At 57.0% G+C, this 14,581-nt stretch overlaps 1 protein-coding gene across 1 annotated transcript; it reads left to right on the forward strand.

Moving 5' to 3' along the window:
• Positions 1-215: 215 nt before the first annotated feature.
• Positions 216-12,590, forward strand: TUBB3 (tubulin beta 3 class III). The gene is made up of 9 exons (XM_049863776.1): positions 216-1,165; positions 1,473-1,571; positions 3,094-3,261; positions 3,486-3,673; positions 3,798-4,039; positions 4,142-4,231; positions 9,649-9,757; positions 10,310-10,420; positions 11,183-12,590. The coding sequence occupies exons 1-9, from the start codon at positions 216-218 to the stop codon at positions 12,256-12,258; spliced, it is 3,033 nt and encodes a 1,010-aa protein (XP_049719733.1). The 3' UTR covers positions 12,259-12,590.
• Positions 12,591-14,581: the final 1,991 nt, after the last annotated feature.

Raw genomic sequence — 14,581 nt, forward strand, 5'->3', positions numbered from 1 at the left:
CACAGAGTACGGAGTGTGCTCCGGGCTCAGGGAGCCCAGACACCAGGGCCATGTGTGGGCCAGCCTCTGGCTGGCCGGGAAGGTGGTAAGCGTGAGGGCCCACAAGCTCCTGTGGCCACAATGCACTGACCAGAGTGCTGGAGAGTGGGGACCAGGCTGGAATTGGAGGCCCCCATTGGACACCTCTGTGACCCTGTTCCAGCTCGCGGGGGGCTATGCCCTTGCAGGGAGCCCAAGGGAGGCTGCGAGGCTCCCTCAATGCCACACCCCCCACAACACCCCACTCGGGACTGGCTGGCAACCAGACAGGCCCCTGGTGCTTGGAGGTATCCATCCCGGATGAGCTCTTCTTCTCACTGGGGCTGGTGAGCCTGGTGGAGAATATGCTGGTGGTGGCTGCCATTGCCAAGAACCGCAACCTGCACTCGCCCATGTACTACTTCATCTGCTGCCTGGCCGTGTCCGACCTGCTGGTGAGTGTGAGCAACGTGCTGGAGACAGCTGTCATGCTGCTGCTGGAGGCAGGCGTGCTGGCTGCATGGGCAGGTGTAGTGCAGCAGCTGGACAATGCCATCGACGTGTTCATCTGCGGCTCCATGGTGTCCAGCCTCTGCTTCCTGGGCGCCATTGCAGTGGACCGCTACATCACCATCTTCTATGCGCTTCGCTACCACAGCATTGTGACACTGCCCCGGGCACGCTGGGCCATTGCCACCATCTGGGCAGCCAGTGTGGTCTGCAGCACCCTCTTCATTGCCTACTATGACTGCACAGCCGTGCTGCTCTGCCTTGTCAGCTTCTTCCTGGCCCTGGTGGTGCTCATGGCGGTGCTGTATATGCACATGCTGGCCCGGGCCTGCCTCCACGCCCGCAGCATCGCCCGGCTGCACAAGCGTTGGCGCCCAGTCCACCAGGGCCTCGGCCTCAAGGGTGCCGCCACACTCTCCATCCTGCTGGGCTCCTTCTTTCTCTGCTGGGGCCCCTTCTTCCTGCACCTCACACTCATCGTCCTCTGCCCCCAGCATCCCACCTGCAGCTGCGTCTTCAAAAACTTCAAACTCTTTCTCACCCTCATCATCTGCAACTCCATCGTGGACCCTCTCATCTATGCCTTTCGTAGCCAGGAGCTCCGCAAGACACTCAAAGAGGTGCTGCTGTGCTCCTGGTAGGGCAGGTGGGCGGGTGGCAGAGGGCATCCTGCGGCCCTGGCTGGGCCTGCCCTTCTCCCTTTTGTCAAAGAGGATGGACTAGGTGGTCTCCAAAGGTGTTGCATCACGGGCCCTCCAGGACCAGGAGGAAGAACAGCAGGAAGCTCTAAGCAGGACTTTTCCAAGGAGGCAGTGGGGATGAAAGAAGCTGGAGGAAGGACCATGGCTCCTGCCCACTCCATAGCTGCACTACCCCACCTCTGCTGCTGACTCCTGGGCCTTCGGACAACTGTCCCTGTCGGCTGGGATGTGACCTCATGGTAGGAAGAGTGGCAAGAAGCCCTCAAGGGGTGCCCACCGCTGGCATCAGGAGGACTGTGACCAGCAGAGCCATGTGCCACGAAGTGGCCACCTCGTGGAGAAGTGAGTTCTGTCTCGGGTGAGGGGGCAGTGATCCCTCCTGAGGGCCAGTTCTAGGGCTTGTTGTGATCAGAGAGCTAGGGCGCAATGCCCTCCTAGGGCAGACAGCCTGACAGCCAGTGCCTGGCACTTGATAGCCATTCACTTGGCTGGGAGAGATCTGGTAATAAAGCCGTGCTCTGACAGCCTCATCCACGCCTTCATTCCACCGCCTCCTAGAAGCTTGGAGGAAAGGAGTGGGGAGGGAAGAGGGAGCCAGGATGGAGGGCTGAGGGAGGAGTAGTGAGTCCCAGAGACCACCAAGGTCAGCTGTGGTGATAAAACTGAAGCCTGAGGACCCGAGTGTCCACTGGGAGGGCCCTGAAAGAGGGGAGCGTGGAGACCGCAAGTTGCCCACTCTGACTCTCATGTCTCTGCTCTCTCTCTGTGGACACAAACTGCCCACAGGACACAAAGCAGGCCGCCAGTTCCAACCTCCTCTGCAGCCCCTCCAGCTCTGCTGTGAAGGTGACCACTTGCGGGATGGCCCTGGCTGAAGGACATTTGAGGCAAGGCCTCGATGACTATGATAGGCCGAGGCATTGGGCTCCCCCGGAGGCTGCAAGGGTTCAAGGGGTTTGCAAGCCCAAGGGCAGCCGGCATCTGCAGTCTGCACCCACCCCTCCTCACTCTAGGGCCCACCAGTCTCCTCATGGCCATGCTGCCCAACAACCATTGACTTCATTCCTGGTAAGAGCTCAGGGAGGCTCAGTAAACAGAGTCAGCCACCACCTCCCCCCCTCCTCACTGCCAGAGCCCAGCCCCACCCAGCCTGTCCCGACTGCCAGCCTTGGGGCTGAGAGCTGCTTCCCGGCAGCATTACCCTTTGCTGGGTGATGGGACAATGAGTCAGGCTTGAGCCAGCATCAGAACACTCTGGGGACAGATGGGTGTTGGTCTGGCCTGGTGCCACCAGCAGGGAGGCAGGATTCCTGACGCTGCAGAGCGTCCTCCTGCTCAGACAAGGAGGCAGCGGCAAGCTCCAGGGAAAAGCCAAATGCTCTCCAAGACCCCCTGACGGGGACAGGGAGGGCTCTAGGCACTGGGAACCAACCACAAAAAGCCACCTCCTGGACACATTGTCGAGGAGAAGGCATCTCTTGAGAACAAAAGAGCTAATTTCTAGACTTGCCACACTGAGCTGATTTTCTTGAGAGAGAAGAGTTTGGGGCGGACACACAGCCACACCCACCCAGAGACACTCATGTCCACAAAATGGACAGAGGGCATGACATGGTGTGGCTTGTTTGGGAATCATCATGGGGCTGAGACTCTTCCTGAAAGGCTTTGTTACTGAGGTATCAGAAGGACTTACAATAAGGTGATTTCACTGTGAAGCCTGATCCCAGGAGAATACTCAGCCAGTAGTGTGTTTATGTGTGTGACTGTGTGTGTGAATCTGTATGTGTGTTTGTGTATGTGTCTCTCTTTCTGTGTGGTATGTATGTGTATCGCTTTCCTGTTTCGCTCTGCTCTCTCCTTTCAGAAAACCGGCCGTGGTCCCTCCTTCCCAGCTGTTTCCTAAGGCCCCCACCCCATGCACATACAGTCTGCCTATAGATTTGGTACCCAGCTGGCCCGACCCTTACCTCCAGCGGCCCCCCCCCCATGTCGGAAGCCTGGGTTGGCCTCGCTTTTACCGAGAGCCCCAAGCGTGAGCCCCCTGGGTACAGGTGACATCAGAGAAGTGAGTCAGACACCACCACCACCCCCCCCCCCAGCTCAGCCCCTCGCTGGCACATTCACAGGCCTTGTGCGACCTTATGATAAATCCAGGCACGGACACTCACTGCGCCCGGGTATGGCCAGGCACTGTGCTGGGGTATGGAGCGGTGCTGCAAACCATCCTCAGACCAAGGCTCATTTGATCCTCTGCAGGTCCCTTGGGGAGAGGAGGCGGGTATCCTTCGCCGAACAGACAGTGACCCGTGCCCCTGGGTACCCACAGCCGTCCATCCCCGCCTCGCGGCTTGCTTGCTTCTCAGAGGATTTAGGACCAGTCCCCTCCCGAAGGGATCCGGAAAACTCCGAGTACCTTGTCTCCTCAGCCGTGACACGGACAGGGGGTTGGTCCCCAATCGGAGTAGAGAGAAGAAAGACCTCCCTTACAAAGCCGCGGGGTGGGGCTGCCTGGGGGGGGGGTGGGGAGAGCAAATACGAACAGCTCTTGGCTCTTGTCCTGCCTCCAAGCTGTGACGGGGTCCGAGGGCCAGGAGACTTCTATTGTCTTCCCTGGAGCCCACAGCCCCCGTGGCCAGCTGGTCGGGGAGCCGCCCCTCCCTCCGGGCACTCAGCCCAAATCCCAAGGGCCGGGCCCGGTCCGGCCCAGCTACTCGGGGCGGCCGAGGAGGTGCCGCGCCCGCCGCATTGTGCGCGGAGACCGGCGGATGCGCGGTGCTGATGCTGCGGAGCCGATGCCGCAGTCCGCGGAGGTTCCCGATTGGCCGCGTGGCGCTGACGCGAGAGGGCGGACGGGCGGGGCCCGGTGTATAAGAGCGCGCGGCCGGGCGCCACCGGGCCTCCGCAGCTAACCGGGTCGGTGCAGTTCTGCAGCCGCCAGCGCCGAGATGAGGGAGATCGTGCACATCCAGGCCGGCCAGTGCGGCAACCAGATTGGGGCCAAGGTGAGGCTGCGCAACCCTCCCCTACCCATAACCCCGCCGGAGTCGGCCCGAGGGGGCGACGCTCACTGCGGGCGGTACCCCGAGCCGCACCCCGACTGCGAAGCCGGGAACAAAGGGATGAGCTCGCCCGGATGCCGGGCGACCAGGACGCTGGGATCCCCGCCCTGCGCCTCCTCACCCCCGCTTCTTCCGCCCCTGCCCAGGTTACCTCGGGCCTGTCCGGGCAGAGCGCTTGTCGGCGGCTAAAAAGCCTCAGCTCCATCCACCCCTGAGCTGTTCATTGGGTGCGGCAGTGCTGCTGGGGCATGGGGCAGGCGACCCTGGCCCCTCTGCTTGGGCGTGGCCCTGTTCTTTGAGACCCAAACCCAGCCTTCAGCGAGATGGAGGAGTTGGGCAGGTTTGGGTGGGGCTGCCCCAAAAGCCATAATGATCCCCTCCTCCCCCTACTGGAGGAGCAGGTTATCCTCAAAAAAAGCCACAGCCGCCCCCATGCTCCCATCCTCACTCTGAGCCTCTCAGTGTCCTGGCCTTACCTTATTCCTTTGTTGGGGGGGTTGGGCCAGATCACGGGGTGACCTTGGCGCGGCACTCGGCTCTCCCCAGAGCTCAGCTCCGCCTGGGCAAAGGGAGGGGGAGGGGAGGAGAGGCGACCGCGCCCACCTGGAGCTTCCCGGAGTTCTGGACCTGGGAACAAAGCCCAAGCTGTAGGAGCTTCATCATCCCCCTCCACTGTTGGCCCATCTCCCAGATGAGGGGACTGAGGCAGGAAGGGGTGTTGGAGGTCGACCCTGAGGGAGCCTAAGGAGGTGACTTCATAGTCCCCAACCAAACCCATGAGGCAAGTCACAATCCCAAGTCCAGAGGATTGTCCCTTGCCCAAGGTCACACAGCAGGAGCAAGACAGTGTCACTGCAGGCTCTGCAGAGGCGTCTGGGCTGGTGGGGCCTCCTGCCACCTGGGGCTTCCCTGGGAACAATACCGGGTGGGACCGAACTCCCAGCTCCAGGATGGTGCTGAGTAGCTCCCTGAAAGAGGGGGTGGGAGGAGAAAAGTCCTGGAGAGGAAGGGGCCAAGGCAAGCTCTCTCTGGAGGCCGTTGCCATGGAAACCAGGCAGAACAAAAAGCTAATGGGGGGGCAACGACTCTGCTGACTGTAAATTGCAAGTTCGCTCTAGGGTGGAGGTGCCTCTGATGGGGGGTTGGCAGTGGGGAGACTCCCTAATCACGGAGGGGACAGCTGTGCCTGCCCAAGGAGGAGGGCAGAGGGAGGGGAGGTGGAGGAAGGGAGCCTCAAATCAAATCAAGACTCCTGAGGCAGCTGAAGACAGCTGCCCTGGCCAGGTCTCAGGGGCCGAGGGCTCATTAGCATGGTCACAGGGGCTAGGCCTGCCTTGAACATCTGCTCCTAGGAGGGCCAGGGGTCACTGGGGAGGGATCAGAAAGGGCAGGTGGTCCAGGGGCTGGGGTAGGGATGATCCAGTTACATCTCCCCCCTCCTTCCATGGCTTGGACAGGGCCACGAGGCCACCAGGCAAGGCGGAGCTGGGGCTAGAAGCCAGCGCCACACCAGCTCCTTTGAGGCTAATGGACTCAGGGCGAGGTGGGGCAGCCACCACAGCACTGGACAGTCTCCTTGGTTTGTTTCTGTTTCTCAGCAGTGTGGCCCTTGGCTTTTCCTCTTGCTTTTTATTCCTTTTGTTTTTTTGTTAATTTATGTTTGTTAAATTAATATCCCTTTTAACAATGCAAACAATAGAGAGGTACATTTTGGGAAAAAATAGTTATGCTTCTCCCTTGTTCACTGCTACCCTTTGAAGTAACCAGTGTTTCACAGTTTGGTGGGGTTCCCTCCAGCCTTTCCTCCCCAGAAAGTCCCACAGGCCAAATGAAGAAAGTGTTCACAGCCCAGAGTGGGGAAGGGGCTGAGTAAATCTGGCCCTTCCATCCTCCCACTTGGCTGCCCAGAACTCAGCATCTGCCTCTGGGGACAGAAAATTTCTTGGGTGTGCCATCCACTCAGGGATGGTGAGGAGGCCCTGGTGTGGACACATGGGAGCCATGGAAAGAACTAACTTTTCCAGGCCCATAACCTCTGCAGCTGGTAGTGGTGAGCAGGGAGCCATTTTCCTGCCCACTTGCCCTTGGTGGCACCTGATGCAGCATGAATGTTGGGGGATCTGGCCGGGGGCCAGGATGAGGAGAGGTCAGGGCGGGTGGGGCCAGGAGGGAGCAAGCTTCTCTTGAGTGATAACAAGATGATATTAATAAATTTATAACAATTATCTTTTACTGTGAGTTGGGCACTGTGCTAGTTGGGATGGGTATTACCCCATTATGAGATCACACAGCGTGTAGGGGAGAGGCAGGCATTTGAGTCTAGGACTGTGTGGATAAGTCAGGTTGAGCAACGTGAAGGCGAGGGTTGGGCGGAACCTTCCCACCCGCCCACCAGGGCCAATGAATCTGGGGACCCCTCGCCCTACCCCGTGGTTCCCGCTTCCTCTTGCTGCCCGCTGGGACCCCTTTCCGGGGGGCCTGGTGCCGCCGACCCCACTCTCCTTCCAGAGCCCTCTTTGTCTGCGCACCGCCGTTTGCCCGCTGTCCTCCGGGGCTCCCTCCCTCGCGGCTGCTGGGCGGGGCCTCCAGGGCGGGGCCCTGCCCTGACAGCCAATGGGAGGAGGCATTTTCTGTTTCCCCCTCCCTTTTGCGTCGCGCGAAGGTTCCGCGGCAACCCCATGGGAGGAGGCATTTTCTGTTTCCCCCTCCCTTTTGCGTCGCGCGAAGGTTCCGCGGCAACCCCAGCTCTGCCTAAATGGGTCGTGGCGGAGCCAGGGAGGAGGCTCAGGGGGCCTCTACCTGCCTCGAGCCTCCCAGCCTGCTGTTTGGGGGTCGCCGCTTCCCTCTCTCTCCCCCAGCCCTCGCTCTGAGTCAATTGAATTCGGGCGCGGCAACGGGTCAGCACCGTGGACAGCGGCCACCGGGGCGCCCGGAAGGGCCGCCTACTACCGGAGGAGGCAGGGTGGGGTCCCGACGGAAGGGGCGGCCCGCAACCCGAGGTGGCGGCCTGCTCAACAGCCCTACTGCGAGATCTGAAATAGGGGCCTGGCCTACAGCCCTTCGGGCGCCGCGTCATCTTGGACAGTTTCTCATTTGTAGTGGTGATAATGATAAAATCAATTTTATGAATTAAATACAAAGCAATTATTATTTATTACACGATATATTCTATAATATATTCTACTAATATAACTACTCTTGTTTTAAATTACTTAAAACCTTTATTAATTTTAACTGCACAATTATTAATATATTCTCTTCTAAAAGGTAAAAAGTTGAGACATTGCAGATAAGGCTGAAGTTCCCCTTTATCCACTCCCTCACTCCAGGTTCTTCTCCAGCAGGACTGGGGCTCAGTTGGCTCTGCCTCATTCCGTGCCCTTCCCATGCATGCCCATATACATGTCTTTATAGGGAAATGTACGTCGTTTCATGAGTTTACTGTTGCTCTACACATCATTGTGCAATTAGCTTTTTCAGTACAGGATCTGCAGTGAAGGTGTAGTCATGTTAGTAATGATCTACCGCATCCTTTCCAACTGCTCCACAGTATTCCAAGGTACATTGATTTTTTTAAAAAACTATTTTTAATTGTTAATTTAAATTGCTCACACGTGTGACTTTGAAATTTTAAATAGTATTGAAGGTCCTTTAACACAAGGAAGCCAAAATTGCTAAATGCTTTCCCATGCCACGCCTTGTACTAACCACTTGATGTAAGTACTGTTGTCATGTCCATTTTACAACTGAGAAAACCAAGGTCCACACTGTAGAGAACTTTCTGTGGGTGTGTTAATGGCATGGCGGCAGGGCCACTCTCTCCTGGCCTCACACACACCTCCTTTATGAGCCAACAGGGGCTTGTGGCTGTGGGTGTCCCTGAAGCCAGAGGTTTGGGGTGCTTCAGGGCTGTGGGGGCCATGGAGACCTACTGCTTCTCTGACACAGCCTCTAGCCAAGGAGCAGGCTAAAGAGCTCAGACTAGGTCACAAATGCCTCAGTGACATGTCTGTGTTTTCATTTCTCTTAATTAGAAAACTAACATATGCTTAATGCAAAAAGAAGAAAACTTAGCAATGACAAAAATGCACCCAGGGGAAGGAGCGCTCCCCTCCCCCTGCTGAGTGTGGACCTCTGAACAGTCTCTGATAATGAATTGCCAAGCATTCATCTGTGTGCATTTTATAATAATTACAGTATTTATACTTAGAAAAAATTTTAACTAAAAATTTTCTTGCAAAGTTAATGTGTACACATGTTAGGGAATTCCAGCAGCACCAAAGGGTATACAGTGAAAAGAAGTCTCTCTGTTCCATCCGGGACCACATCCCCAGGGGAAGCTGCTCTGAGTGGGTTTTGTGCATCTGCCAGAGACATCCTTACATAAAAATAAGCACATGCATGCTATTTTGTAACCTGCTTTTCTCACTGAGCAATCATTTCACAAGCATGTGACTCACATGTAGAGGCCTTTTGTGTTTCAGGGCCTTCACACCCATTACCTCATCGGAAAGTCACTCCAACCCTAAGGAGTAAAGGGGAGGAGAATGGGGAGAGGTCAGGCAACCTCAGAAGTCACAGTGTGTGACAAGTGAGGCCCCCTGCTCCATGACCAGTCATCAGAAAAGGTCTCTGGGGTGGTGGAGACCCCTGCAGGCCTCTATGTGTGCACACTGGGCTAATAATATACCATGCCAGACACTATTCAAATGCTTTGCAAAGATTAACACATTTTTCTTACCATCCTGTTTTCACCATCAGGCCCATGTTACAGGTGAGGCAGAGTCCCTGTGACTCACCCAAGGTCACAGAGCTGCAAAGGGGTGGGGCTCAGCTCCTGGCCCATGCTCTGCTCTCTGCTGTCTCACTCAGCGGAAGTTGGGAGAGCAGATTTGAGAAGTGCCCAGGAGCTTCTGCCCACAGCAGGAAGGTGGTGGCCACAGGTTGAGGCGAGAGTGAGCCTGAGGGGTCAGGACCAGGCCACAGACAGGCTGGGAGACCTCAGGTTAGCCCAATCCTCACTTGGGGCTCCATGGTTTCTCTGCAGACCAGACTGGGGAAAATCGTGAGATTGGCTCCCTGGGCCTCTGAGGTCCTCATTGACCAAGAAAGAGCTGGGCACTCTCAGGGAGGCCCCGACATGATTTGCTCTGGCCAAGAATGTGGGCCCAGACTCCAGGCTCTGACCCTGCTTCATCACTTGCTGTAGGCAACTCTCTGCCTTCAGTGCCTCTGAAAAGAGGAAGTGATGATAAACAGCCCAGGTGGGTGCAGGAGCATGAAGGACAGGCTGTCCTCCACAGTCATAAGCTTGTGGACGAGTGGAGGCCCAGGCCCCTCACTCATATCCTCTCCTACAGTTCTGGGAAGTCATCAGCGATGAGCACGGCATCGATCCCAGTGGCAACTATGTGGGGGACTCAGACCTGCAGCTGGAACGGATCAGCGTCTACTACAATGAGGCCTCCTGTGAGAATCCCGCCCTGACTGGCCTGGGGGGGAGGGGCACCCTGATGGCAGCCTGTCCTCCACCCTGGGTGGGGAGGGGACACTGATGGCTAGGCCATAGCATCGCTGCCCTTTTGAGGCCGACAGTGAAACCTGAGGGTCAACAGCCAGAGTCACAGAACAGACAAGTCACAGGTCAGAGGAGACCAAAGGGACTGAAGGACCTCTGGACAGGTGCCTGGCCATAGTTGGACAGGGCAGCATGGGCAGTGGAGGGCCAGGCAGGGTCATTGAAGGGCTCACAGGGCTATTTAGTGTCTTCAATGGGGAGCTAATTAGATACTAACCCTGCTTCCTGGGCTGTCTGACTGATTCGGACTCTCCTGTTGACTGTGTTGACTGTGATCCCCATTGTTACATGGTAGATCTAGGCATAGGGCTTGGCCCCAGGCTTCTGAGTCCATATTTGACACTGAAGGCCAAGGGTCAGAGCAGAGGCCATAGGGCGGGATGAGATTTGGAGAGTGAAGGCATAAGAGGCCCTCTGTAACTCCATAACTACCATCTCCCTAGCTCACAAATACGTGCCTCGGGCCATTCTGGTGGACCTGGAGCCTGGCACCATGGACAGCGTCCGTTCTGGAGCCTTTGGGCACCTCTTCAGGCCCGACAACTTCATCTTTGGTAAGTCCCTCTGCCCTGCTCCAACCTCTGTTGTCAACCCCATCGCAGGCGAACCCGATCTACCATGGGGGGATGGGTCATGCATCAGAAGGGCCAAGTTGGTTCAGCACCGGGGTTCTCAGGGTGAATGAAAGTCAGGGTTCCCTGCAGGAACAGAACCACTTAAAGGATTTCATGCAGAACAGGGTGTGACACAGAGAAGTAAGAGCCTACAGCAACATGGAGAGCTGGGTGAAAGAAGTCAGGGCCCTGTACACCTGAGCTGAGGGTACAGGATGCTGTCCTCACCCATGGCACCTGCCTGAGTGCCAGCGAGCCTGGCAGCTGGACGCGGGACATTCATAGCAACAGAAGATGGCCTCTGGCCATCTAACTGGTGGACGTGAATTCACATCCAGAACAAGCTAGCTGCAAGAGACTCTGGGGTTATGGTTTAAATTTCCCAGAAAGGGAGGTCAGGTAGGGGGAGGCAATGAACAGAAGTGACTTACCCAAAACCCTTCCCAGTGTCAGTTGGGGCCAGAACCCCAGCTCCCAGTTCCCTCCCCAGATTACTTACCACCGGCTGCCCAGCAGGTGTGGTCCCAACACTCAGCACTGTTGGCATGGTGGAAGCCAGGCAGGGTATCTGAGGTGTGCCCAGCGGGGACACCCCCACTTCACAGAAGTGGGAGGAGAGGTCCTCAGCTCCCACAATGGCTCTCACAGGTCTGGCCTGAGAGCCCTGACCTGGGTCCCTTTCCTCCTTGTCTGCCCCCACAGGTCAGAGTGGAGCTGGCAACAACTGGGCCAAAGGTCACTACACAGAGGGTGCAGAGCTGGTGGACTCAGTCCTGGATGTCGTGCGGAAGGAGTGTGAGAACTGCGACTGCCTGCAGGGCTTCCAGCTGACCCACTCACTGGGTGGCGGCACTGGGTCGGGCATGGGCACGCTACTCATTAGCAAGGTTCGAGAGGAATACCCTGATCGCATCATGAACACCTTCAGCGTGGTGCCCTCACCCAAGGTGTCTGACACCGTAGTGGAGCCCTACAACGCCACTCTATCCATCCACCAGCTGGTGGAAAACACCGACGAGACCTACTGCATCGACAATGAAGCCCTCTACGACATCTGCTTCCGCACCCTCAAGCTGGCCACGCCCACCTATGGCGACCTCAACCACCTCGTGTCAGCCACCATGAGCGGCGTCACCACCTCCCTCCGCTTTCCCGGGCAGCTCAATGCAGACCTGCGAAAGCTGGCCGTCAACATGGTGCCCTTCCCCCGCCTGCACTTCTTCATGCCTGGCTTTGCCCCACTCACAGCCCGGGGCAGCCAGCAGTACAGGGCCCTGACAGTGCCCGAGCTCACTCAGCAGATGTTCGATGCGAAAAACATGATGGCAGCCTGTGACCCGCGCCATGGCCGCTACCTCACTGTGGCCACCGTCTTCCGTGGGCGCATGTCCATGAAGGAGGTGGACGAGCAGATGCTGGCCATCCAGAGCAAGAACAGCAGCTACTTTGTAGAGTGGATCCCCAACAACGTCAAGGTGGCTGTGTGCGACATTCCGCCCCGTGGCCTCAAGATGTCCTCCACCTTCATCGGCAACAGCACGGCCATCCAGGAGCTATTCAAGCGCATCTCAGAGCAGTTTACTGCCATGTTTCGGCGCAAGGCCTTCCTGCACTGGTACACAGGCGAGGGCATGGATGAGATGGAGTTCACTGAAGCCGAGAGCAACATGAACGACCTGGTGTCTGAGTACCAGCAGTACCAGGATGCCACGGCTGAGGAGGAGGGCGAGATGTATGAGGATGATGAGGAGGAGTCGGAGGCCCAGGGTCCCAAGTGAAGGCCTCCAGCTGGAGCTGGGGGGCGGTAGGGATGGGGCAGCAATGTCTGTCCCCAGGGCCCCTGATCCCCGGCACAGCCCTCAGCTCCACCCCCCCCCAGCTGCCAGCCGCTTTGCCTGGGGTCCCTGAGTTCTTGTCACTCAGTATTCACGCTGCCCCTGCCCCACAAGCCCCCAGCTCTATCCTCTGACCTCTATTTCTGTGCTGCTCCAGTGTCTCTTTGTTTTATTGTGGCTCCAGGCCTGACATCTATGGTTTGTGTTGTTTTTTTTACTGGTTTGTGTTGATTTTTATTTTTTTGGATACTTAATAAATTTATTGCTGTCAGATACCCTTGTCTGGTCCCGGAGCTTTCTTTTTATTTTGGGAAGTTGGGCCCAGAGGGTGAGGAGGGGCTGCCAGGGAGGCCCAGACAGGGGCAAGGCAGAGGGGCTTTGCCTCCCAGGCTGGTGGCTTAGGTAGGCCTGTGTTTGGAGCCTGAAGGAGCTCCTGGAAGTGGGGATCCTGAAGAGGAAGGGCCTGAGCCCAAGCCCACTCTTAACAGCACATCCTCAGGATGCCTCTTGGAATGGCTTCTGGGTGACCTGAGGGACTGCCCCATGCTCACTCTCTGGTCTCCCATGGAGGAGTCTGACAAAAATGTCCCCTCCAGGGTTTCTTGAATAATGCGTGTGTTGAACATTAGAAGACAGAGGCTGACGTTAGACCTGAAGCTCAAACTAGGAGGGTCCTTGAGCACTCCTCAAAAAAAAAAAAAGGGTGTTTCCAGCCAGTTAGTGATAGTGACCTCAGGACCAGGCATGGGCCTCAGCCAATGACATGCTGGCTGGAGGTGCCCCCTGTGGTCCCTCCCTGTGGCCCTCCCACAGGACCGTAACCATCTAGAGCCTGGATTCCTCTCTACTTGCCTCTCTCTGCCCCCCTCCCCAACCCAGGGGGTTGATCAGGAGGAGGAAGATAGTGGTATCAGCTGACTCTGGCTTCTCACAGGGACTGAACCCTCTAAGGGGCCAGTGTCTAGGATCCCAGTCCTCATTCAGGCTGTCCTGGGCACCCTGGTGGTGAAATGGTTAATAGCTATGGCTGCTAACCAAAAGGTCAGCAGTTCAAATCCACCAGCTGCTTCTTGGAAACCCTATGGGGCAGTTCTACTCTGTCCTATAGGGTCACTATAAGTCAGAATCTACTCCAGGGCAATTTTTTTTTTTTTTTTTTTTTGGTGGGCACCCTGACTTATGAAGGGGACACAAGCAGCTGCCGCTTTCAGCATCTGCTCTGTGCCCGCTCCACCCAGCATGTGGAAGCCTGAGTGGTGTCCAGGAACCGGCTTGTGAGTGGAGATCCCTACTCCCCCACCCCCGGCCCCAAACAATATGGAGCAGAGAGAAGCCATGCTGGCTGTGTCTGAATTTCTGACCCACAGAATTAGTGAGGATAATAAAGTGGTTCTTATTTTCCCCCACAAGGTGTTGGGTAACCAAAACAGACCCCTTGGGGGCTGCACCCGAGCTCAGGCTCCTGCCTTCTCCTGGAGGCTCTGATTGGTCCTGGAGTTCAGAACCTGCCTGCAGCTGCGGTGAAAGAGGGCACGTGGGCTTCTTCTGGTCTTGGCTGAGCTGCGAGGGAAGAGTTTCGAACTGCCATTTCAATCACTTGCACACGGACAAAGCGCTTTCATGGCCATTATCTCGGGAAGCAGCACAGTAACCCAGGAGAGCTTCCAATGGGAAACTGAGGCCCCAGGTCACTCACTGATAAGAGGTGGATGCGCACTCAGTCCAGGTGCTTAGGCTTTCAGTCACTGGCGTGTGGGGGAGGTGAAGGAAGGACATGAGGCCCACCCATCCTTTCTGGCCGCGGTGTGTGTGTGGGGGGGGGGGATTTGGTGTGGGAATAATCAGTGTCCTTAAATTGCAAAGAAGAGATGCATCCAGGTGACCTTCAGCAAGAAACAAATAGATCAGTGCTGGGCGTCACTGACAGAAAATCTAACCTCACTGTCAAAATGGGGAGGCATGAGCCACAAGATGGCCAGCCCCAAACCGACCGCGTAGGAGAAGTGTGGTTCCAGACGACCTGGCTTACACTTCCCAGAGGAGCTCTGGTTGGCCTGGCAACACTCCGTGTGGAGGGTCCTATTGGACAGCGTTTCGGGCCCAGCCATCTCATTGGCTGTTCCGCCTTCAGGCCCCGCCCTGAAGGGCTGCGTGCCTCCAGCCCAGCTCCCTAGGTCCCAACAGGGAAGGTGCGAGGCCAGCTACCCCAAGACGAGGAGCTTATGGATGAGAAAACCGAGGCACAGGGCATGCGCAGCTGACGGGG

This window comes from Elephas maximus, chromosome 21 (assembly GCF_024166365.1).
Source record: "Elephas maximus indicus isolate mEleMax1 chromosome 21, mEleMax1 primary haplotype, whole genome shotgun sequence".
Lineage (NCBI taxonomy): Eukaryota > Metazoa > Chordata > Mammalia > Proboscidea > Elephantidae > Elephas > Elephas maximus.

Coding starts and splice junctions, on each gene's coding strand:
- TUBB3 (XM_049863776.1), top strand. CDS start 216: ATGCCCTTGCAGGGAGCCCAAGGGAGGCTGCGAGGCTCCCTCAATGCC. Junction 3,262..3,485: donor TTTTACCGAGAGCCCCAAGC/GTGAGCCCCCTG, acceptor GATCCTCTGCAG/GTCCCTTGGGGAGAGGAGGC. Junction 3,674..3,797: donor AGCCGTGACACGGACAGGGG/GTTGGTCCCCAA, acceptor CCTGCCTCCAAG/CTGTGACGGGGTCCGAGGGC.